The sequence below is a fragment of the Culex pipiens genome, chromosome 2 (genome assembly GCF_016801865.2).
Source record: "Culex pipiens pallens isolate TS chromosome 2, TS_CPP_V2, whole genome shotgun sequence".
Classification (NCBI taxonomy): domain Eukaryota; kingdom Metazoa; phylum Arthropoda; class Insecta; order Diptera; family Culicidae; genus Culex; species Culex pipiens.
The window spans coordinates 42,343,318-42,369,912 of record NC_068938.1 but is presented as its reverse complement, the minus strand read 5'-3'; the positions used below and the strand labels follow the sequence as shown (position 1 = coordinate 42,369,912).

Here is a 26,595-nt window from a genome sequence, read left to right as displayed (position 1 = left end):
CCCTATTCCGATTATTACAACATTGTAACTCAGCCTCATTATCCCTTCAAACACCGCACCTCTCTGGATTGACAAACTACCCTTCTTCTTTGCAGCCATTGTCTCGCCATGAACTCCCCTCACACGATCATCCCCAAATAGCGCCCCTTCACCTGTATGCAATTTGAACGTCGTCTGAAGTTTAGTTTTTCGCGAGCTCGCCTCTAGTTCATTGAATATTATAACCCCCGAATCCCGGCAACCAACACAAACGAACCCCCGCTGCCTAAGGGTCGGAAACGTTTATGAATTATTGTGTGTCGAGCGATGGTTTCACTGCGATGGTGCAGCAGCAACAGCAACATCAACAAAAATATAAAATATAAAAAAAGTTGTTCGAAGAGGCTTCAATTCAGCCCGATATAGCGATATAGGGTTTGTCGTTTTCTTTTTTTCCTTTTTTGTTCGCCCGGTTGTTTTCCGATGTCTCGTTGCTATTTGCACAACCGAAGCGGAATATATTCGCGATTTTTTTCTATCGTGTCGCGATTGTTATGATTTTATAGCCTTCAGCCCCGCGGAACCCGAATGTCGGAAGATGGGGCCTTCCCCTTGCACTTTTAATTTAGTAGGAGTTTGGCTTTTCCCAACCGTAGACGTTTTGCTGCACCAGGTTACGCCTCGAGCAGCGAAGCACTTCCGGCGTTGGAAGATTCCGATGTGTCGCGAGTTGTTAGACGGAATGTGATATCTTGGTTGGGAGTGTGTTTTTTTAAAGTGGCTTTTGTATTAAGTAGTGGTTATGTAAGATTTTTGGAATAGTTTGCATTTTTTTACAAGTGTACCAATCAAGCGTTAATTCGTGACACGTGTTTGTTTAGTACCCGCTAAACGGCTACCGCAGAACCAATTCCGTGGCGTGCCACAGGAAATCCTGGGTGCCAATCGTGCCGTGCATTACTTCAGTAAACTGTAACGTGCAGTGCCACCTATTGAAATCCTTTAAAAGCTTCCCAATCGCCAGCTTCAGCTACTGCCCGCGAGATGTCAGTGCTGGCCGCTTTACGCCTGAAAGGATACTAACCCCCAAGCGTCGAGACCGGATTGCTGCAGCTGAAACCAGGAAGCACCCATGCTTGGCCGCGAATGGTTGCCGGCCGAAGTGTTGTTGTTTCAGGAACTGACCGAAGCACTCCACTGTCGTCGTGACGGTCATCCGAGCGGTTGTGAACATTGCTGGAACTATGCGCAAGGATTGTACCGGAATTGCTACCTACTAGCGCTGAGAATACTGCAGCAGGGCATGTCACTTACAAAAGCTTGGAAGATCAAGGTGCGGCGTGAAACGCGTCTGATGTTATGCTGTGCCGCATCGATCGTGTCTCAGTTAAAGTGACTATCGTGGAAATCAATTAACTAGTTTTTGTTTTGTTTTCGTTGGTTCGAGAAGCGTTCGGCACTGGAAGAGAGAGGGGGTGCTAGTGATAGTGCTTGTCGGGTAGCCTTGGTTGGGCTGTCGAAAATTTGGATATTTTTAGCAGCAGTCATTATAGAGTCATAACTGTCGACGGGTTGGTTTTGGAGCGGTGTAAATTGAAATTTTAGTGGTGGTTCATTGTAAGGGTACCGTTAATGTTGGTTCATTTGATTTCATACGTTATCAAACCTGATTTATAAATCATTAAAGATTTTATTTCAATGAAAAAAGTTCAATAATGTTTATTAATCCTAAAAACATCAAGGGAAATCGTTCGGTAGAACAAAATTAACAAGTTGAACGGTTCAATCTTAAACGTTTCAACAGTCGGTGATTTTTTTTTTTTTTTTTTTCGTAAAATTATTTTTATTAGGTCCTTTTCGGTACTGGGACCTGGTTAGGACCGAGTCGGCTTTTGTAATTACATTTGACTTAATAATTACAGAGGATCTTGTGTGTAAATGTTAGTGGGAGGGGAGCCGATTACCCGCGGCCTACTCGGGGTTAGTAGGAAAGGGATTGATGTTAAAGACAAGGCGTGGGAAGGGAAGGGGGATTGTGTAGGGGTCTTGGTTGGCTCTGCTGGCCTTTGCTTTTGTCCTCAGCCGCAACTCGGTGTCCAGCTGCTGGGGCGTTCTTGCTTTGCTTCCGGTGCAAACCAGAAACGACGGCTTTGTGCGAAGGCGAGTTATACTAACAGAAGGAAAACTAACTGAAGGAAAACTAACTGAAGAAAAACTAAATGGATATTTTGGAATCTAAGAGGAACTGATGGATCGGATAGAGAACATCAAGGTCTAGTTGAGATAACGCGTCTCGCATCGGGATTTCTGGTGGTCTTCCTCGGGCCCTGAGGGTATCTTTCAGCTTAATTCTGTGAACATGGTGATCTGGACACGCCCATACGAGATGGTCGATGTCCTGATAACCCTGCCCACAGTCGCAAAGGTTCGTATCACTCATGTTGATACGGTAAAGAACAGTCGGTGATTGCTAACTCCGCAGTGGAGTTCAATTTAAAATACTGCGAAAATCTGCTGTCACTATGTAGACTGTTGGAAGCCTGATTGACAATAGGAAAAAAAACTGAAGCAATGATTTGTTGATGGTTCACGCACCAGTCAAATGTCTAGATACAATTGCGATGCATTGTTATAAGGCATACATTTGAATTCGTGTATTTGTGTTCGTGTTATTGGCTGAAAGTTTCGTTTATGAAGACAACTAACTAACTAGCAAAGAATATTAATATCATCAAACTAGTGAAAACAAAACTTTTGATTTCAATTCAGTAAATAAGCTAGTTTAAACATTCATTTGTTTCAGTAATTTTACCCCACCTAGGAGAATTCTTGAAAGAAGTCAAAATAGTTTTTGAAATTTAGTTTGTCCAAATAATTTTCCATACAAATTTGGCAGCTGTCCATACAAAAATGATTTACGAAAATTCAAAAATCTGTATCTTTTGAAGGAATTTTTTGATCGATTTGGTGTCTTCGGCAAAGTTATTGATATCGATAAGGACTACACTGAAAAAAAGATACACGGTAATTTTTTGGTGATTATGAATTTCACTTTTTTCACTAAAACTTGATTTGCAAAAATAAAGATTTTTATTTTTTTTATTTTCTGATATGGATATCAAATATCAACTTTTCTGAGATTTCCAGAACGGGCAAAAAATCTTTGACCGAGTTAGGCCGTTGCATATATTTTTAAAAGTTTATGTCGCCCCTTCCTCCTTCAAAATCGGTCCGAAAAATCAAAAAAAAATGTCTCACAAAAACTTCAAAATTTTTAAGGAAATAGAAGTCTAGCCAACTGAAAACCATTAGAAATGCAATTTCTTGCTTTTAAAACCATATTTAGCATGTCTGTGATCGATCAAAAATATTTTTAATTTTTGTGAAATTCCAATGTACAGCACCGCAAAAAGATTTTTTTCGACGAAAAAAAAAATCTCTTCAATAGGGTAGAGTAGTCATCAATGAGACACGGGGGACAATGATAAAATGGCTCTCACAAGTCGTAGTTTCAACCAATCAGGCTCATATTTGGGGGAAAGGTGTATCTACTGGATATACGTCTGCAATAATAGTGGCTTTGGTTATGGACGCTCCCTTACAAAGTTATTCATAAATGTTTGATTCTGGGGTGTTAAAGTAAATTTTGGACAAAAAATACTTTTTCGCTCGTAGGCTGCCATTTACACCAAAACTAATATTTCTTCAAATTTCTTTCGACGTTCCATAGGGATTGAGTTGGGCTACAATGTCCTTTCATTAGTTTTGGCCAAAATTAAGAATATACCCAGAATCCAGGGCTTGTCTCATTGTTCCCCACTCAATTCAGCCCATGGGTAACAATGAGGCACTTCGATTTTTCTTCATTAAACTTTTCAAAATCTTTGGAAATCTTCCAAAACATGAATTGAAAGTGATTTTTGGCATATTTCTAGAGTTTTTACCTCATTCAAACAAAAATACAAAGTTATTTGGTGTAAATATATGGATTTAACAAAATTTAAATACTTTTTAGTATAACTTTTGTTAATTAAACTTTTATGTTGGTACAATTGCTCTAAAATGTTCAAGGCAAGTAACCTGTAATGGAACAATACAAAAACATGATGTTTTACAAGAAAAGTATTGATTTTCATACAGTGTCTCATTGTTCCCCAGCTGTCTCATTGTTCCTGCCAAGTGCGTCTACAATGAGACAGTTGAATAACTCTGGCTGTAGATGTCGGATCGATCTCATATTTTGGTCCATGTTAGAACACATCAAAAGAAAGAAAATGTAACAAAAAGCTCATTAAAACATTCTGATGAAAAAAATTGAAAAATCGTTGAAAGTTGAAAACCAAAAGTGTTTCACTGATGACTACCCTACCCTACTTGGATATTTTAAAAACTAATGATTGCAAAACAACTGGGCAGGTGTAAAATGCATTTTAAATCACTTTTTTCATTCAAATGTTGAGACCATGGCTTGTAATTTGAATTTTATATAATATTTATTTTTTTATTTATGTTTATTTATTTTGTTGATACGATTCTTAGTTGCTAAGATATTACTATGCAAAGACTTAATATTAGGAAAATTGATGTTTTCTAAGTTCCACAAAAACAACCCACTACTTTCTAATGTCGATATCTCAGCAACTAATGTTCCGATGTACAATGTTAAAATATGAAGCATTCGTGAAATTCCAATCTTTTTGAAAACAATATTTCCAAAATTTTTAAATCGAGACTAACATTTCAAAAGGGCGTAATATTGAATGTTTGGATTTTTTATTGTACTTGATAATGAGTCCTATTTTCCCAAGTTTCGAATTTTCTCGGGTTCCGCGATATTTATGAAAAAGTCATTATAACATTAAAAAAAAAATGTTATTGTTTTAAAGCTTGGAATCATACAATTAACCATTTTCCATTCACTGGTGATAATGTAGATTACATTCTGAACAGGGGCAACAGGTTTTAAATATCTTTAAAGCATATAAATATAAATTTGACGTTTCATGTTCTTTTTTGTTCTCTGGATTTAAAATCAACCACAATAACTTGTCCAATATAAATAAGAAAAAATAAGTTTCATATCAATATATTTATTGACCAGCGAAACTTGAAAAAATAATGTCGCTTTCCTAAAAATAAAAATATTAATAGCTAACTAAAATTTCGACGGTTTTGTTCGAACGCGAATCAGTTCAATACGGAGCGTCGGATCAAGGTGTTCTTTGTTGCGTTGAGTTCGGTTAAGCCTAAGGAAGGAGTACGAGGGTGATTGTTGTGAGCTGCCTGGAACATTGAACGCGTGCTTCCAGATTGTATCCTTTGCAAAGAATTTCTTATAATTGTTTCTAAAATATTTCAATATTTTTCTCACGTTTCTAAATTTCGTTAAATCTTTTCTTCTTTGTAATTCTTTCTATCTAATCTAACAAAATTCCCATTAAAAAAACATTATTTCATACAATCTCTACAATCTCAATCTCTACGCTGTGCTGTACGCTTTGCTTTATTTCCTTTAATAATTTATTATTTTTCAGCTGGTTACGAAGGTAATTTACTATCTAAAATAAAAGTTATTGATTATATTCTTTTATTATATTACATTGTACTAAATATTATTACACCAAACACAACTTTCACAACAATAACGCAATAACAAACCGGAGCGTTTGGTACGGTATGTCCACGCATCCTTCCTCCCCTGTAGATTCTGTGAAATGTGATCCATTCTCAGAATCCTCTCTGCGGTAAACACAACGCAGTAGGGCTGGCCGCTTTAATTTTTGTAATACATTTTCGGGTGTTCTCGGATGTACTACAATTATTAATAATGACAAGAAAAGTGCTTGGGGCGTAATCTAATCACAAGACTTTCCAGCATGCTTTCATCGGACTGGCTGCGTTTGTGTTAGATTAGATTAGATTAGATTAGATTAGATTGAGTTCGGTTAAGCCTAAGGAAGGTTTATACGCTAACTGATTGACACTTTGGCCACTCTGGAACTGATTCCGAAGCATCGGCAAATTGTATGGAAAAAGTTACGTAAAATCAAATTTTGATCACAGGAGGCTGAATAAGCAAAAAACGTCAACAAACTAAAAAAAAGGCAGAACGAAGTTTGTCGGACAAGGCTTGTTTCTACATAACTGATTTGCCCCAGATTCTGGTGGTTAGAATGTATCTCACAATAAATATATCTCCTGCTAGAGATTATCGATTCAATTTCACTATCTTGGTATCGAGGGCCTCGTGGCGCGGTGGTTAGCGGCTTCGACTGCCGATCCCTAAGTTTCTGTAGGTCGCGGGTTCGATTCCCACCTTATCCTCCTGGCCTTCTATCGGATGGGGAAGTAAAACGTCGGTCCATTTGCGTAAAAAAGGTTTTGACACACCACACATAACCTAGGGACGCCTAGAAATGAGCAGAAACTTGCAACAGAGCCCACAAAAGACCCGGGGGTCGTTAAAGTGGATTGCTTTGCTTTTTACTTGGTAACGAAATGACACATCTTCACCAACACGCCTGACATGTTGTTTGCGATGAAATGTTTCCAGAAAATCCACAAATGTTGTAAGTTTAACAAAACAACTAAGAACTGCAGCCTTCATTGTTATTTTTACAAAGATTTTTTTTAATTTTAAAGATCATTGCGTTTAGATGTAGACTATGAAAAGATGTTATTCAACAATCTTGGAATTAAATAAAATGAGATAAATACAAAAATGATCTTTATTGACAAACTAGATATGTTTCTGATTAATTGACATTATTCAAAAGTGTTTGAAATTTTCAATATTAAATTGCAAGGTATGATCTTTCTACTTTGTTTGATTGATCTAGGGCTTATCGATAGCCAAATTATAAATTAAAAATGATTTACAGTCTAATTTTATTTATATGTATATGTTGCAAATATCATTTAGTTCCTTTGATCATTTAACTCAAGTAGGTACAAATTTATTTTCGATAAAAATTATTTTTTTGCTATTGTCATCAATTAAATTTGGTAAACAAGCAAAAAAAAAAAAAACTATAAACACATAAAATAATGCAAATCAATAAGTACCAGAACGATTATTCAGCAATTCTCCACAAAAACAGCATGATTAAAAAAAAACAAGTTCTCAGATTGGTATCAAAACATTGTATCTTGGAATCACCTTTTTTTAAATTGCATAAAATTGACCGAGAAATCCGATAAAGATACATCAGTTGTTCTTTAACTGGGCGTTGTTTAACTGGGCTGCTTTTTAACTGGGCTCTCGATAACTGGGCCGTAGCCCAGTTAAAAAGCAGACAAACGTCAAAAAACCAAAACAAACCAAAATGACCGAGGGGTTAATGGATACAAAAATCGTATTTAATGAATTAAAAAAACTTTTTCCTAAAATTTATATAATTTCAAGTCACTATTAAAGAAAAATGAAACATAAGCATTGTAAATAAATTTGATAATTTTTTTTATAATTCATCTGGGAAATATTATGCATCGGTGGTCCCCTCGTTATTTTATGTTCAGCCCAGTTAACGAGCAACATTCGGTGACTGGGCTACGTTCTCAGCCCAGTTACCGAACATCTACTGTAATTTCAGACAAAGGCTCTTTAGTACCGAGACCTTCAAAACAGCATTTTATTTTTTCTTACGGCCTTTTCAAATGTTAGTCTAGTCTTTTGCGTCCAAGACAACTAAAATCGGTTGAAATGAGAAAAAATGGTTAATTCATAGTTTTCCATGCCTGAGCTATGCAAAATTAAAAAACCGTTAAGTGGCTCAACTCAAAACAGAAAAAAAACAAAACTCACTGATTTTACGGGTTAAATCTCATTTGAACTTTAAAGCCAAGTGGACCTGGCACAACCAATTAGGCTCATCTTGGGATTCGATCTCGGTACACCTATTTTGTTTTGTTTTATTAGGAGTGTTCTTTTATTACGTAATTTAAAAAAAAAATGATTTTTCGAACCCTGCCCCCACGTTACGAAATTTTATTACAAACAAAAATCAGCCTAATATTCGGGATTTCCAAATTTTAAAAGTCTGTGAGCTTTGGTTTTAAAACCTTTTAAAACATTCAGATCAAGTGTCACTCAAAAGCAACGCATGTTACAGAAATGCGTTCCAAATTTCAACTTGAACATGCTGCTTTGTTCCAGATCAATCCATAATTTCACTATGGAATGGATATGGACGGAATGGAATGGAATCGAATGTAGTTTGCACATGGGTGAGAACTTTTCCCATTTGCAGGAAATCACAGTTCCCATAGTTATTTTTCCATTTGAAACAACAAACAAAATAGTCGAAAGGTTTGCTTTGCCATGTTGAGTTTATTTTTATGCAAATTCCGCATATTTGTTTGGGCCCAACATACAGTACCTTACCTTGCACCAAGTGAAAGTGGCCTGAAATTGATTCGTGCATGATGGATTTTGCGCGCGCCTTCCCCATACTCAGGCAGAAGGAATCTACTAGACTTCCTGTTTGCCAAGGCGAATATCCCCGTCCAGAACGTAGTAGAGCAATTCTCTACGAAATCGGTCTTTTTTCTTCAATTTTAATTTTTGTATTTTTTAATCCGGCTGAAACTTTTTTGGTGCCTTCGGTATGCCCAAAGAAGCCATTTTGCATCATTAGTTTGTCCATATAATTTTCCATACAAATTCGGCAGCTGTCCATACAAAAATGATGTATGAAAATTCAAAAATCTGTATCTTTTGAAGGAATTTTTTGATCGATTTGGTGTCTTCGGCAAAGTTGTAGGTATGGATACGGACTACACTGGAAAAAATAATACACGGTAAAAAAAAATTTGGTGATTTTTTTATTTAACTTTTTATCACTAAAACTTGATTTACAAAAAAACACTATTTTTATTTTTTTTTATTTTTTGATATGTTTTAGAAGACATAAAATGCCAACTTTTCAGAAATTTCCAGGTTGTGCAAAAAATCACTGACCGAGTTATGAATTTTTTAATCAATACTGATTTTTTCAAAAAATCGAAATTTTGGTCGTAAAAATTTTTCAACTTCATTTTTCGATGTAAAATCAAATTTGCAATCAAAAAGTACTTTACTGAAATTTTGATAAAGTGCACCGTTTTCAAGTTATAGCCATATTTAAGTGACTTTTTTGAAAATAGTCGCAGTTTTTCATTTTTTTAAATTAGTGCACATGTTTGCCCAGTTTTGAAAAAAATATTTTTGAAAAGCTGAGAAAATTCTCTATATTTTGCTTATTCGGACTATGTTGATACGACCTTTAGTTGCTGAGATATTGCAATGCAAAGGTTTAAAAACAGGAAAATTGATGTTTTCTAAGTTTCACCCAAACAACCCACCATTTTCTATCGTCAATATCTCAGCAACTAATGGTCCGATTTTCAATGATAATATATTAAACAATTGTGAAATTTTCCGATCTTTTCGAAAAAAATATTTTTGGAATTTTCAAATCAAGACAAACATTTTAAAAGGGCGTAATATTGAATGTTTGGCCTTTGTGAAATGTTAGTCTTGATTTGAAAATTCCAAAAATATTTTTTTCGAAGAGATCGGAAAATTTCACAAATGTTTCATATATTAACATTGAAAATCGGACCATTAGTTGCTGAGATATTGACGATAGAAAATGGTGGGTTGTTTGGGTGAAACTTAGAAAACATCAATTTTCCTGTTTTTAAACCTTTGCATTGCAATATCTCAGCAACTAAAGGTCGTATCAACATAGTCCGAATAAGCAAAATATAGAGAATTTTCTCAGCTTTTCAAAAATATTTTTTTCAAAACTGGGCAAACATGTGCACTAATTTAAAAAAATGAAAAACTGCGACTATTTTCAAAAAAGTCACTTAAATATGGCTATAACTTGAAAACGGTGCACTTTATCAAAATTTCAGTAAAGTACTTTTTGATTGCAAATTTGATTTTACATCGAAAAATGAAGTTGAAAAATTTTTACGACCAAAATTTCGATTTTTTGAAAAAATCAGTATTGATTAAAAAATTCATAACTCGGTCAGTGATTTTTTGCACAACCTGGAAATTTCTGAAAAGTTGGCATTTTATGCCTTCTAAAACATATCAAAAAATAAAAAAAAATAAAAATAGTGTTTTTTTGTAAATCAAGTTTTAGTGATAAAAAGTTAAATAAAAAAATCACCAAATTTTTTTTACCGTGTATTATTTTTTTCCAGTGTAGTCCGTATCCATACCTACAACTTTGCCGAAGACACCAAATCGATCAAAAAATTCCTTCAAAAGATACAGATTTTTGAATTTTCATACATCATTTTTGTATGGACAGCTGCCGAATTTGTATGGAAAATTATATGGACAAACTAATGATGCAAAATGGCTTCTTTGGGCATACCGAAGGCACCAAAAAAGTTTCAGTCGGATTAAAAAATACAAAAAAAATCGAATGACCGAAATCCTAGAGAACTGCTCAGTAAACGTGGCACTTCAATTTGATTTGTTTTGTGCTGAGGGGGGAAAACTTTTTCCTTTGTTCAATCAACTCAAACCTGGGGGTGTAATTTCCACGATGGGTGAGAATCCTGTTTTCTCGTGGATTTGGCGCAAACTTTCGCCATGAATGAAGCCCGGGGGGCAGACGAATTACGCCAGTTTACGGAACGGTAATTTCGTGTGTTTGTCGATCCGGGTTTGGTCCGAAATGGAGCTGTTTTCCAAGCTGTTCGATTTGAACCAAGCCGAGACCTGGGTAAGCTTTGGAAAGGAAAACTGGAGCTTTCAGTTGCTGGCGGGTCGTGTTAATGAGCGTATCTTACACATATTAGTGTGAACATTGTTTGGCGTGTGAGTACTTTTTAGTGGAATGAACCTTTTAAAAACGAGTGCTGAAATTGGTGCATAATTCAGTCAAGTTCAAACAAACTTTTTATTGACCATCAACTAAGTTACCCAAAAATCCAGTAAGTGCATTCAAAGAGTTACTAACTGCAATGAATTCGGCTCAGCTGCCTCAGCATGACTTTCAATTCCATGTAATCGATTACTGGTTCGAGTATGCTGCAAATATATCAATTTTTGAATTTATTTTCCTCAGCTTTTCGTAACAGTTAGGGTGGTTCTGTAACTGCACCCTAGTGAAAGCACATAATGCTATCCGACTCCCACGCTAAATCAAATCTAGACCATACTTCATAGTTTTGCCTACTTTGACAGTGATCTAAATTCGTAATCTAACATTTAGCTCAACCCCCAAACTTTTCAACGTTGGCCACTCGATGGCAGCAAAAAAAAATTGAACAGCCAATCGAGGCAAAAGGGTCATATTAGTGTTCTGCATTCCGGTATTTTTTTTCGGAAGGTTCCGGCTGACTACACGAATTGCATTCACTAGAAGCACCAAAGCAGGAATAGTTGAACTACACAGCCGTGTGGTGGTACATGGGCTAGTGCAGTGAGATAAAGTGTTCTGTTTACAACATTGTGTACAGCTGGAAAGTGACTGCTACTTGATCACAAGGAGAGAAGTTTGAGACATTCAGCATGGATAAGTTCAGGGCCAAAATGAAGATGAAGGATTCGATACTGCGAGTGATGTATGGTGTAAATATTTGTGGAAACAAGTTTAATAAATATTACGCTGTAACCGTTCAGAGCAATTCTCTACGAAGTCGACCAATTTCAACCATTTTTATTTTTTGATTTGGCTCAAACTTTGTGGGGCCTTTCCTATGAGCTCAAACAAGTCTCAATACAATTTTGGGAGCTGTCTATACAAAAAAAATACATACGAAAATATTTGAAAACCTGTAACTTTTGAAGGATTTTTTTAATCAATTTGGTGTCTTCGGCAAAGTATTAGATATTGATGAAAACTATTTAGAAAAAAAGACACACGGAAAAAAATCTTGCCAATTTTTCATATTTTTTTTTCACAGAAACTCAATTTTCCAAAATTCATAATTTTTTTTATTGGATTTTTTTAATGTTTTAAGGGACAAAACCCGCATAGATACAAATTTCAGATACAAATTTCATATTTTTTTCTAAGATCCGGAACGATGGGTCGGATAATCGATCAGGGCATTGTTTACATACATTTAAGTGAGATCCGACTAAAAAATAGTACATAAATATCGCTTAAGCGGTCATAACTTGAGACAGGGTTGCCAGATTCCCAATTTTTTGGACTCGTTGGAAAGATATTTTTATACTTAAACCAACAAGGGTTGGATAATGGACCTGGACATTGTTTACATACATTTAAGTGAGATCCAGCTACAAAAAAGTTCATAAATATCACTTAAGTGGTCATAACTCAAGGCAGGGCTGCCAGATTTTCAATGTTATGTACTCGTTGGAAAGGTATTTTGATAACATAATCAACGATGGGTCGGAAATCGGATCTAGACTTAGTTTACATACATTTAAGTGAGATCCGGCTACAAAAAAGTACATAAAGATCACTTAAATGAACATAACTCGCGGCAGGGTTGCCAGATCTTCAATGTTTTGGGCTCGTTGGAATGGTCTTCTGATGACCTAACCAACGATATATAATATGATGATATTTAGTGTGATTTCCTGCCATTTATTCAATTTCCGAAAATATGCGGAAACAATTTTTTATACATAACTTTTGAACTACTTATCGAAACTTCAAACAATTCAATAGCACCGTTTGGGAACCACGTCGAATGCGAATGGTTTGTTCTTTTTTTATTTAAATTGAAATATGCAATCGAAAAGTACACAACATATCTTTTGATAAAGTGCCTAATTTTCAAGAAAAATCCACCGAATGTTTGATTTCAGTGAAATATTGTGTTTGAAACGATTGGAAAATCTTACGAGTTTTCCATTTTCAACGTTGAAAATCGAACAATTAGTTGCTGAGACATTGACATTATGGCCTATCTGCAATCACTTAACTTAGAAAATTTCACTTAGCTTAGGAGTTTGAATCAATGGAAATGAATCTGATCTTCTACAATGAAAAAGAATAAAATTAGAAACTTGACGTATGGTTTGGAAAATTTCAAAATCTACGGTAAGTTGACGTTTCCATACCAAAGGTAAACAAACAACTGCATAGCAACGTATATCAGCCCAGCAAATTTTCTAAGTTGATTGTGGATGACGGCCGTAAGTTGTGTACATTTTCTAAGTTTTACTTTACTTAACTATTCTAAGCTAAGTGATTGTAGATAGGCCATTAGAAAATGGAGCGTTGTTTGGGTAACTTGAAAAACTTCATTTTTCCTGTTAATTTTTCTTTAAGCTGCTGTATCTCAGCAACCAGAGGTCCAATAATCAATGTTTCTTAGACAATTTCATTTTAAATTTTCTGAACTTTCCAATAAATATATTTTCAGAAATGGTCACACATGGTCACTATTTTTAATGATCGAACAATTGCAAATATTTATCTGAAATCCAAGTTTTGGTGGCTTTATTTTGAAAACGGGGCCCTTAAAAAAATCTGTAAAGTTCTTTTCGACAACAACTTTAAATTAACATAATAAATAAGGCTAAACAAATATTACGTATGATTTTAATTTTTTCCAACAATCACTATTTTTCAAAAAATCGTAACTTGGTGGTGAAATTTTTGACCATACTTCTCTATGACTCCAAAAAGTTGCAGGTTTGGTCCCCTAAAACATGTCAAAATATCTCGAAAATAAAACATTACAAAATCGGCAGGTTTTTCGTAAACTTATTTGTTCTGCACAGTCCTCATCAATACAAAAAATACAAAAACATAAAAATGTAAATACCATGCCATAATCTCAAAATTTCAATGAGAACAGAGTTTTAAAATGCATTTTACACTAGTTCAGTTGTTTTGCAATCATTATTTTTCAAAAAAAAGTATAATTTTACGAAAACAAAAAAAAAATGCAAAAAAAAAAACTTTTTGCGATTCTACACATGAGTAATTCTCTACCAAAACCGGATATGGATTTTATTTGTATTTTTTTATTTGGCTCAAACTTTGTGGGGGCCTTTCCTATGACCAAATAAGCTATTTTGCGTCATTGGTACACCCATATAAGTTTCCATACAATTTTGGCTGCTGTCCATACAAAAATTGTATGTAAATATTCAAACAACTGTAACTTTTGAGTGAATTTTCTGATCAATTTGGTGTCTTCGGCAAAGTTGTAGGTATTGTTGAAGACTTTTGAAAAAAAAGAAATAGGTACACGAAAAAAAATTGCAGATTTTTTTATCAACTTTTTTTTCACTAAAACTCGATTTCCCAAAATACATATTTTTTGAATTACGAGATTTTTGGATATGTTTTAGGGGACAAAAATCCGCAACTTTTGAGCCATAGAAAAACATGGCCGCCGAGTTATGAATTGGTAAAAAAATAGTGATTTTTGGAAAAAAATCGAAGTTTTATGCAAAAACAAATTTGACATTATTTTTAATGCAAAATTGAATTTTCAATCAAAAAGTACTTTACAGATTTTTTGATAAAGGGCTCTGTTTTCAAGATATAGCCACCGAATGTTCGATTTTAGCGAAATATTAGCAGTTTTTTTGATTTTTAAAAATAGTAACCATGAGTAACCATTTCTAAAAATATTTTTTTTAAAGTTCAGAAAATTTGCTATAAAATTGTCTAAGAGATATTGAAGATTAGACCTCGGGTTGCTGAAATAGAGCCGCTTTAAGAAAAAGAAACACGAAAATTGAAGTTTTCTAAATCTCACCAAAACAACCCACCATTTTCTAATGACGATATCTCAGCAACTTATGGTCCGATTTTCAATCGTGAAATTTTTCGATCCTTTTGAAAAAAATATTTTAAGTTGAGGTCAAATAAAAAAAAATAAAAATGGTTGAAATCGGCCGATTTCTTAGAGAGTTGCTCACATCTAAAATTTTCAAAAATTCAAAAGATGTTTACAATGATGATTTACAACCCAAACATGCTCAAAATGATTTAAACGCAGGGGAATGCATTATGAATTCAGCTGATTGCACTTAAATTTCCATTGAAATTTCGAAGTTTAAGGATTTTTTTGCCCATGATTTTTCGGGCCATTTTGAAGGGTCGCTGGGAGGTGGGTGGGATTTTTTTATTATCAATCTTTCAATGCAACTTTCAAAAGCTGTACGTAGTTGGAATGCATATATTTTTTTAAATTCATTAGACATTGAGAAAACGGATTTTTTTTTCGAACTCGGCCAGAGCTAAGAGAAAAAAGTTGAGTTGTCAAAAAAAAAAAAAAAAAAAACAATGAATAGTTAGAAAATGTATTATTGGTGCAATGAGGCATGTTTTTGTGTTTACTGTTTAGATTATAGACAGGTACAGAGAATTATCCCTATGTATTGAGTAAATGATTGGAAAAATTGCTATTTTTTTAATAATCAATTTCGTAATATGCTATACAATCAAGAAAATACAAAAGAAACTTAAATAAAAAAAACTTGATTAAAATGTTCTCAATGCTTAAAAATCGTTGAAAATTAAAAAGAAAATAGACAAATATTCTTAACGTGATTAAAATTGAATATTATGTTTGCGAACTTCAACCACTTGATCAACCTTAAATTTCGTATCCAATTCAGAATCTTAAAAAAACAACACATTTGACCAAGCAAGTCATATGGTCTGATTATGTTGATAGGACATATTTTGCAATTTCTAGTATAAACCTATTAAAAAAAATCTTGTTTTGAACGTTTATTTGTTTAAAACGGAACTATTGATGCATAAATAGTTGTCATTACTTTATTTTTTCTATGATTTTCGACGGTTAATTCAGTAAATTCACTTAAAATCTCGATTGAAGATATAAATAAAGTTTCTATTTTTGAAAACCATGCTAAGTAAAAGTTTTCCTATTTATTTTATAATAAAAAATTTTACTCTTCAATTTTTATTTTTACCAAACCAACAAAAAAATGTTGCTTCAATTATTCCAGAAACAGTAAAATTTATGTCTCTTAAAAATCCCCACAACACGATCGATGCGGCCAGCAAAGCTCCTCTTTAGCTGCGGCCGTCTTCCACAACGTAACCATTCCTCCCCCTTACAGAAAGCGATTCTCAATGCCGTCGAGGAAGAGCAACAGCTGCAGGTGGCCAAGGAGGAAGCGTTCTTCAAGATCTTCCAACGGTTGGTCTGCGAGGATGAGCAGTACGTGGGCGAACTGCTACCGGAGGGGCTCCTTGGCCCGCCGGGGGTAAGTTACAGGCAGGATTCGGAGGGTTTCCGTGCGATTATGAAGTCACTGTAGTCAAGCTGAGCCTCGCTTTTTTTTCTTAGGGAAACAACTTGCTTTCCGCGTCCAATTAGCGTTAATCGTTGATTAATCTGTGTACTTTGTTCTACCCTCTTTTTTTCCTCTACCCAATTAGTCACGGCAACAAACGGCTGTTCACTTGGTAGCTAGTAGACAAACCGGCACTGCAACCGCCATTTTACGGGCTCTGTTGACGGCGGCCGGTAAGGATATTCGAGCAAAGACTGACGGTGTAAGTACTAGTACTGCGGGGCTGACAATTATCTTTCAGCTAATCACAGCTAATCTCTCGTTAACGTGAATGCCTCAATCAGGTGCTGCCCTACTGCTTCTACTCCTTCTTTTATTCAGTGTGAATCAACGATCGGAAGTAAGACATGCGCAATTTACGGAAGTATTTTTCGGAGTGTAGTACACATTGTTTGAATCGCGTTACAAAGGTTTCCATTGGTAACAGTTTGTTCCTGGTGGTATTTGTAATGCTTATTTTTCTGGTGGAATTTTGACAATGTTTGAATGAGTAGAGGGTGGGTGGGGAGTGGTTCGATGGGTGATAAACAATTGACAGGTGGTACTGTTCACGCGACCTACATTCAGGGGCAACATAGTGTAAAAGTATCCAAAAGGGGATTGCGTGGTTTTCGAAAATCGATTGTTTTTTTTTAACTTTTTTTTTTACTGATTTGTGTTCACCGAATAATTATTAGAGGTAAACACCAACAAAAAAAAATTATTTGCGTCATTAGTGGTAAAATTACTTTGGAAAATATGTTATATTGAACCAAAATTAAATCTTTTTATAACTGATGTTTTGACACCAACACAATATAAATTTAATAAGACTCTCTGGTCCAAACACGGCCAAAACGGTATTTTACTAGATTAGGCTAGTCATTAAATGCACAGGAGAGCTAAAATCGGTTTAAACGATAAGAAGTTATGGATGGATTTTTAAAACAATAAGATTTTGACATTTTTTCGAACATTGAAATTTTTGGAACAATTCTATCATGGCTGGGAGTCCAAATAAAAAAAAATATATCAGTTCATTTGGACCAAGAAACCTCCTGACCAATAATGAGATATTTTAAAATTCAAAGTTTTAACTTTCATACAAAATTCTGGAAATGTCATTAAAAAAAAAGTTTGATGTTTTTAAGAATATTAAAAACTTCCACTCTTACCTTTCGTTGAAGTCTCTTAAGTAAAAGTAATCGTTGACAACTTTACAAGTGTGCGCAGTTCATTGATACGACTTTTACAGGGATTTCTCCTCCATTTTCCAAATTCATATCCGCCAATGGATTCGATTGCACCAATACGCCTACACGGACAACACATTCATGAACAATCGGTTCGGTAAAGTTCGGGTCAACAACGGATCGATATCCGGTGTCGGTACGGTATTTCGCGCACTTTTTTATGATTATTTTGCTTCAATCGGGAATAAGTATAGAGTAAAGTTGTATAAACTAAAAAAATATTCATTACTTTTCTATGAAATTTGTTGTATGAGATCTGAAATTGAAAACATTTCATGATTAATTTTAAACAACATTTAAAAAGAATGTTTGGTAGTGACAGTTGTGCTTCCTTTACCCTACGCAAGACTTTTCTGAAATTTTCCACCCTCGTTGAGTCGGGTCTTCCGTGAACCTGGAACTTTTTACGCGCGCCAAAAAGTTGGTTCTGGAAGTTTTTTTTCTCCAAGAAAACTAGATTTGGCCGTGTCAGGTTTTGGCGCGAACTTTACGCCCATTAAATGGTTGCTTTTGGAGAAATCTTCAGTTGTTTCTCATAAAATATCAATTTGTTTGAATTTGGGAGCAATCATATTGCTACTTACTGCACGTGTAAACGTAGCTTCACACTAGGCAAATCAACTTGCATGTTGAGCTCTCACACCAGTGCCAGAAAAACCAGGCTCAGTTGGATCAATAACGGAATCCATCGTGAAGAGTAACGGCCATATGTTACTTTTGACACGTTTTGTTCACCTTGGTTGAGTTTCGAACTTTCTCATAATAGGCCAAATGGGCTTGGTTCGTTATTACCCTCCAACTTTGGTCAACTTTTAGCAGCACTGCGTGATTAAAGTTCATTTCAAATAGGCAAAAAATGACTCATTTTGCCACAACAGTGCAACTTGCACCTTAATTAGCATTGCTCAACTTCCTGACCAGCCCAAATCTTGATTGAACCTTTTGGGCTTGACCACCCTCAGAAATGTCCCCAACTGGTCAGTTCCAAGTTGACTTCCTCCGCCAAGATATGAGGTATCGTCCAAGGCAAAAATCGTTCTTCAACTTTCGCCAAGCTGACTTGTTGAGGCGTGATGAGGTAACGTGGAAAAGTTTGAGCGTGCGAAACCAAAAGAAAGGCAGTTGAAAACTAGGTGAAAAGTGCCGGAAAAAGATTCCCGACTGTCACGCATGTCACACGGTGCTAGTCTTTTTCTTTTAATGCGTCTGCCACCCAGTCTGGGAGGGGAGGGTGGAGTTCTATTTTTCGATACAGAAATGTGTTTTATGCTTTATGCTTGTGGTGTTTATCTTTTTCAACGTGATCAGGTTTTATGCTAGAGGGTAGGGCTGATTTTTTGGGGCACAAGGTTTCGAAGCATTTGATCGCGTGTGGTTCGATTGATTGCACTGCTAACTGGTGGCCAGCGGGTGTTGAAAGTGTATCGCAGTTGATTGGGTGTTTATTTGTAGAGAAATACTCACTGTGAGATACCATACAGAATCGCAAACATGGACAAGAATTGACTTATACCAACAAGCAGCATTAAAATTTCCGAGCTTTTTGACTAAATTCACTAAACTTGGTAATCCTTCGTGTATACATAAATTTGCTTCAAATTTATGAAACTTTTCCGATACATCTATTTTATTTAAAGTTCATTCTTCATGTAAAATATAAGATTTTCAGATCCAACTTCGATTACATTTTCACACTCGCAATAAAAAAAATGATCTCAAGGAATTATTATACAGTCAAGACTCGACTATCCAAAGTTTCGGATTATCGAATCATGAACAAAAAATATTGTTTTTCGTATTTTCATACTTTTATCATCAAATTTGAATTCTGCGACCCTATTTTAGTCAAATTTAAATGGTTGATTGCCCTAAAAATTAACAAATGCATTTTTTCAAAATTTTATCACCGTCTTTTTGGTCGCTATCTTGGATTTAAAATTAATTTGTAGTAGCCTAGGTGTACAGTCCAGACTCGATTATCCGAGGGCCTTGGAAAATAATCGAAACTTCGGTAAATCAAATCACGAAAAAAATTTTTTGTTAGTTGTCTCAGTTAGTGGAAAAAAATGCATTTTTTTTTTTGCAATTCCGTAGTGAAACTACTTACTTTAACTGTCACGACGAAACAGCCTACTTTTCTGTACCAAAAATAGCAGAATCGAATAGTAACCCTTTTCAAAACAAATTCTGAAAAGTTCTACTTTTCAGCACTTGTTAGTAAAAGTTATACTTTTCAATATTTTTTTAAATATTTTTCAAACGATTCATTGACTCAATGCATGGACAATTCTGTTCAAAGGGTGTTTTTCGGAATTGCAAAAAAAAAAGTTGTATGAATGGGTTTGCAAAACTTGATTTTTTCATCACTCGTCGTATTTATCCAACTCGGTGAACCTCGTTGGATATCTTTTTGTAACATGTTGCATAAACTCCTATTTTAATTTTGCAACCATTCAAATTTTACTAAAATGGGATCGCAGAACTCAAATTTGATGTTTTAATTAGAAAATAGTTAAAAATACGAAAAAAAAACTTCGGATAATCGAAACTTTGGATAAATGAGTTGAGACTGTAATACTTAAACTAAACAATCAAAATAAAGAGATTATCCGAAGTTGTGATTATCCAAAGTTAAATTTTCCCGAGGCCTTTGGATAATCGAGTCTGGACTGTACATATAACTTAAAACATGAAATTTTAAACACCTTCTTTAGAAATTCGTTACGTTTTCGGAAATACACTTTTCATAGTATTTTTTCTCGTCTCACATTTAAAAAGCCTTAAGCTGTAATTTGTTATTTTCAAATAGAAGCTTTGATTAAAATTTTGAAATACCTTGATAGAATTGAATAGGAAATTGCTCATTTTTTTTGAAAATATGACCAATACTTTAAGAGCTATTCGAAGTGACACTGGGAAAAAAAATTAGACTTAAAGAGGCGTTATTTAAGCAAACAGCAGTCTGAACAAATTTGTCAAAATATAAAAATTATTGGAAATTTTCTCGTCTTTTCGAGAGTATTTTGTAAAATTCTTAATTCCATTTGTTCATTTATCATGATCAGCCCACGAAATTGCATGGTTTCCTTTTTTTTGAAAAACTGAAAAAGGGAATGCATGGAAAAAGTATATACAAACAAGTAAATACATAATAAGAAATCTCAAAAAAAAAAGTTCTGCAGTCATCCCTCGTATTCGGAACAGTTTATAGATCTGCCAATGTTCAACAAATCATAGAAAATCGATTTGCTTTTTCATTCATGCGAAAGCTTTTCTTGCGATCTTTCAATTGATGTATAGACCGGCTGTACATTTTTACGTTTTATATCACGTTTTTATAGAAAAACATTGACCCTTGAAATCCTCAAATTCGGAAGACTTTTTTCTTACAGATGTAAACAATCTGTGGATCTCTCCAGGAGAGCAGTTCTCTACGGAATCAGTCTTTTTTCTTTAATTTTAATTTTTGTTTTTTTTAATCCGGCTGAAACTTTTTGGGTGCCTTTGGTATGCCCAAAGAAGCCATTTTGCATCATTAGTTCGATCATAAATATTTTCATACAAACTTGGCAGCTGTCCATATAAAAATGATATGTGAAAATTCGAAAATCTTAATCTTTTGAAGGAATTTTTTGATCGATTTGGTGTCTTCGGCAAAGTTGTAGGTATGGATATGGAATACACTGAAAAAAATGATACACAGTAAAAAAAATTGGTGATTTTTGATTTCACTTTTTGTCACTAAAAATTGATTTGCAAAAAAAAACTATTTTTAATTTTTTTTATTTTTCGATATGTTTTAGAGGGCATCAAATGCCAACTTTTCAGAAATTTCCAGAATGGGCAAAAAATCTTTGACCGAGTTATAACTTTTTGAATCAATACAGATTTTTTCAAAAAATCGAAATATTGGTCGCAATTTTTTTTCAACTGGTGTTTTTTGTGTGAGAAAATTCTCTATATTTTGCTTTATTGAACTTTGTTGATACGACCCTTAGTTGCTGAGATATTGCCATGCAAAGGTAAAAAAAAACAGGAAAATTTATGTTTTCAAAGTCTCACTTAAACAACCCAACGTGAAATTTTCCGATCTTTTCGAAAAAAATATTTTCAAAAATTTAAAATCAAGACTAACATTTAAAACGGGCCAAACATTCAATATTACGCCCTTTTGAAATGTTAGTCTTGATTTACATTTTTTTTAAATATTGTTTTCGAAAAGATCGGAAAATTTCACGAGTGTTTCATATTTTAACATTGTAAATCGGACCATTAGTCGACATTAGAAAATGGTGGGTTGTTAGGGTGAGACTTGGAAAACATCAATTTTTCTATTTTTAAACCTTTACATGGCAATATCGCAGCAACTAAGGGTCGTATCAACAAAGTTCAATAATGCAAAATATTGAGAATTTTCACAGCTTTTCAAAAAAAAAATCAAATGTGGGCAAACATTGGCACTTTTTTAAAAAAATTCAAAACTGCGACTATTTTCAAAAAAGTTACCTAAAAATGGCTTTAACTTGAAAACGGTGCACATTATCAAAAATTCACTAAAGTACTTTTTGATTGCAAATTTGATTTTACATCGAAAAATGAAGTTGAATATTGTTTGCGACCAATATTTCGATTTTTGAAAAAATCTGTATTGATTCAAAAATTCATAACTCGCTCAAAGATTTTTTGCCCATGCTGGAAATTTCCGAAAAGTTGGCATTTGATGTCCTCTAAAACATATCGAAAAATTAAAAAAAATTAAAAATAGTTTTTTTTTGCAAATCAATTTTTAGTGACAAAAAGTGAAATTAAAAATAACAATTTTTTTACGGTGCATAATTTTTTTTCAGTGCAGTCCATACCTTCAACTTTGCCGAAGACACCAAATCGATAAAAATATTCCTTCAAATGATACAGATTTTTAAATTTTCACATATCATTTTTGTATGGACAGCTGTCAAATTTGTATGGAAAATTATATGAACGAACTAATGATGCAAAATGGCTTCTTTGGGCATACCGAAGGCACCAAAAAAGTTTCAGCTGGATTAAAAAATACAAAATAAAATCGAATGACCGAAATCTCAGATAATTGGTCAGGAGTAAATATTGTGGGAGGCACAATGACATCCCACAATTATGGAACAGGCAATTTTTAGGCAGTGTTTTGCTGCTCTGGATAAAATAGTCTTGAAATTATGTTTTTGTTCAAAAGATACTATTTTTACTAGTGAAATAGCAAGAGAATGTCCAAATGAAGGTCCTTAAAATAGCAGTGACGACAGAAAAGTTGCATTTTGCATCCTTTTGACAAATTACCACAAAAGTTTTCCGAGTTTGTGGGATGACTTTTTTTTAGAAAAATCAAAATCTATATTTCATTCATTCATCATTCTGTTTTTCTAAATTTTTATTTCTTGGAACCCACATTAAGAAATTGCTATTTGTTGAATTTGTTTAATTTTTATTATTATCAACAAAAATATTAAAAACCAATATTAAATAACCAATTTTGCAAGTTTAAATGGTTGGGTATCCTATTTTAAAACTTTCCTTTCCGATATTCTTGATTACAAAGATTTTCACCGTATGCCAGGTTTTAATCAAAAATATGAGGGCTCATCAATTCTTTTGATTTCCCTCTGGATTTTGGACATTCTATAATAAAATAAAAATATGACAAGTTGAGATTTTTTCAAAGCATGTTTCAATCTTTAAACAAAGCATAAATATTGGTAATAGCACGATATTTTTGCTAGAACCAAGGGATTTTTCCAACATTTATTTTTGTTAAGAGAGAAATATGCACCACCACTTATGAATTCTGAATTGCAAATGTAACATCCCGGAGCAGAACTGGTAAATTCCAATAAAACACTGGTGATATAGAAATTTATAATTTTATTTAAAATAAGAACTCATCAAAGATTGCATTGCATTTTGTATCACTTTGAAGATCTGAAAAATGGTAATTTATTCATTTTTGAAATCTATTGATAATTAAGTTTACCGATCTTTTATTTTCAAAAGCTGAAATGAATCCAAAATTGAAAAAAAATGTTTCACATTTCCGACTTTTTCGCTAGCTAAGTAGTTCAGGTGTTCATCGAGTTTTGACTTCAACTAATAATTATTTTGGCCAACCCAGAATATTTCTTTTGTAATGTTAGACAGTTGAAATAGTTATACACGTTGAATATATTCAGTTCTTTAGATAATTAATTTTTCACCAATATTTATTGTACATTTTTTGTGTATTTTTTACTAACGTCATGATTCGAAATCCGGACACTTAGTACCATATTATTTTTGTTATAGCTGGCAAAAAATTATGTAATAAGTTGGAAATGTAGAAATATCATCAGGATTTAGTATAAATAGTCAGTTTTAAGAGAATGCATGCAAAATATGACTTTTCTAACAATTTTTCATCAGAATTTGAAAATTAAAATGACTTATTGTGCTTCGAATCCCGGACACTGTTAAAAGCTGATTCGAAATCCGGACACTTCTGCTTCGAATTCCGGACACTCGTTTTTGCTTATGAATTGCACAAATTTGGACTGAAATGTTTGTGAATGGCATTCTTTAGGTCACAAATAAACTGTTAACATCAAAATAATCGATAGTTTATACAAAAATGGCTAGAATTTAAGAAAATCAAAAACATATATTTCTGCTTTGCCTTCCCGGTGCTTCGTACGCCTATGAAATATTTCCGTTGAAATGTTTCACATTTTTGGTTAACTAATAATTTTATTTTATTCAATTGTTTTGGCATTAACTACAGCGTCCAAACAATCTTTAAATGAAAGTTGATGTTAGAATTCATCAAATAACACAGTTTTGACATTCATAATGCGAACTTATATCCAAATAATTGATAAAACAAGATAAAGTGTCCGGGTTTCGAAGCGTCCGGGAATTCGAATCATGACGTTATGTTGCATAAATTAAATCGAAAATTATAAAAATATAAATAAAAAAATCCTTCAATCGAACCTACGCCACTGCGCCCAATCCGGCGTCGTCCTACGATATAGATATCCGTTTATTTGCAAAAATTTCAATATTTTGTTTCTTCCACCAAATACAGCGAAGCTTAGAAAAAAAAGTTGGCAAAAATAAATGATTCCCGAACCTATCATCGGAACGGTGGTCCGTGACTTTGGCTACGACGACGGTCGGGAGGCCACCCCTGGAGGGGGCACCACCTCACCGAGGACAGTCCCGCGCGAGTGTCTGTTTGTTTGGTAGTGAGGTTATGAATTCCGATTCAGGGTTTCAACCGGGGCGAGCTTCATTCTTGATATTTTGGTGTTGTTATGCCGATTGGTTTGACGGTGGGTCAGCAGGGGGTTCCAAGGGGGGAGGGTACTCCGTTGGTATCGCTGTGTGTATGCATAAATACCGACCGATTCCGGAATCGCGAGCCCGCGTTTTTCGCTGAAATGAGCCGAAGCGAAATTGCGCCCATCAGTAGTTTCAGAATGACAGTTGGTATGGTTAGACCATGTCTAACGTCGTGAAGCGATTCCAGAATGTACAATCAAAGTATGCGAAGTTTAATCCGGCCAAAGCGGCAGTGCTGTCGGCGGCGGCCACCGGAAATAATGGATCGCCCGAGGGTTCGATCTCGGAGGCTGGTTCCAGAACGCCGACGTCGGCGCTCGGCGTGGACTTCCAGGCGGCCATTCTGGCGCAAAATATTGAGGTAAATGAAGCAGCCGAACCGGAAGGCACCAAAAGTGGTCCACCTCAACTTGTTCCGGGGCCAGTGCCAGGGCCGAGTGGTCAGGGGTCGGTGTCACTTCGGAAGAACAGTAACCTTGGACCGCCGAGACGCAGCGTGGGCGGGCCTGCTGGCAAACGAAATTCTACGGTTGGCAAGAGTCCGGTTCAGCCGCGACGCGGAGGGACCGTGGCCATTCCTAGTAACCGGGTTGAAGTTCAGAAGCTGGCCACCAATTTTTTGACACTGAATAAAAGAAGAAGAGCTGCGGCAGCAAGCAGAAGCAAAAATAAGCCATGTTGGCAAGATATAGTAAGGATCAATTTTTTACAGAAAGGCAAAATACCACTCCTGCTTGCTGTCGAGGCTGGTAACCAGTCTATGTGCAGGGAGCTCCTTTCGGCACAAACGGCAGATCAACTGAAGGTGAGTAAAACCCAACCATTTATCTCCCAAAAAATGACCACACCATGACCACAAACACACAAACATATCCCATAAAAACAAACCCCACCTTCAGAACGAGAAAGAAATCGGAAAGTGCTAGTGAAATCATTCAAAACCCAGTATTTTTCGTGAAGAATCGTGTTATGTAACCACGTGCAACCATAACCTCACATTCGTACGAGAATACCATGTGAAAAGTGCAGGAAATCATAAATGCAAAACAAAAATTGATGAACATCACAAACACCGTCCATAACCTCCCGGATAGCACACAACACACATCAGAAGTAGGCTATCTACTTGAAATCGCAACCAACAAACGCCATCTGTGAACCCCTTTTCCTTTTCCACCTCCGAGCAGTAGGGTGTCCGGGAAAATTGACAAAAGCAAACTTCTAACTTTGTTCTTCTTTTTTTTGTAACATGGTCAGTATTTTTAAGAATGCAGCATTATTTTTGACTAACTTAAAAACTTTTTTTATTTTTCTCAAATTTGATTTATTATGCCAACATATTTTAATAAAAATCTGGAGTTTTTTTTTTAAGTTCCAATTAACCAAATTTCAAGTTTTTGCTTTTTGGGTGTTTTTGCCTTGAGTCAGGGGTACTAAAAAACACCCAAAAAGCATAAACTGACAATTTGGTTTATTGGATCATTTAAAAAAAAAAACTCCAAAAATGTTCTTGTAAATTAAGTACCAATTTTTAAATCAATTTTATGTATTCAAAGGGTATAAAGTAGAGGAAAAAACTAATGACAAGAGTGTAATCAAATTTACTCTTTCTGATGAAATGATCGGTTAGTTGGTATTCAAATTTACTAAGGCTGGTACAAGTTTTATTTAATGTTTTTGTCACCCTTCAAAGTCGGCCTGAAAATCAGAAGGCATTTTTTATCAAAAAATCGAATTTTCAATGAAAATCAACTGAAATTA

General features: G+C 34.6%; 1 protein-coding gene across 2 annotated transcripts; it reads left to right on the top strand.

Annotated features, from left to right (window-relative positions):
- Positions 1 to 557: 557 nt before the first annotated feature.
- LOC120431403 (uncharacterized) lies at positions 558 to 26,104 on the top strand. 2 transcript variants are annotated; one of them, XM_039596530.2, is made up of 4 exons: positions 558 to 1,312; positions 16,016 to 16,162; positions 16,338 to 16,454; positions 25,547 to 26,104. In XM_039596530.2, exons 1-4 carry the CDS (start codon positions 1,112 to 1,114, stop codon positions 25,685 to 25,687), a joined length of 606 nt encoding a protein of 201 aa, XP_039452464.1. In that variant the 5' UTR covers positions 558 to 1,111; the 3' UTR covers positions 25,688 to 26,104. The 2 variants fall into 2 exon arrangements, with proteins under 2 accessions (XP_039452464.1, XP_039452465.1); XM_039596531.2 differs by lacking the exon at positions 558 to 1,312 and adding an exon at positions 10,521 to 10,706.
- The last annotated feature ends 491 nt before the right edge of the window (positions 26,105 to 26,595 follow it).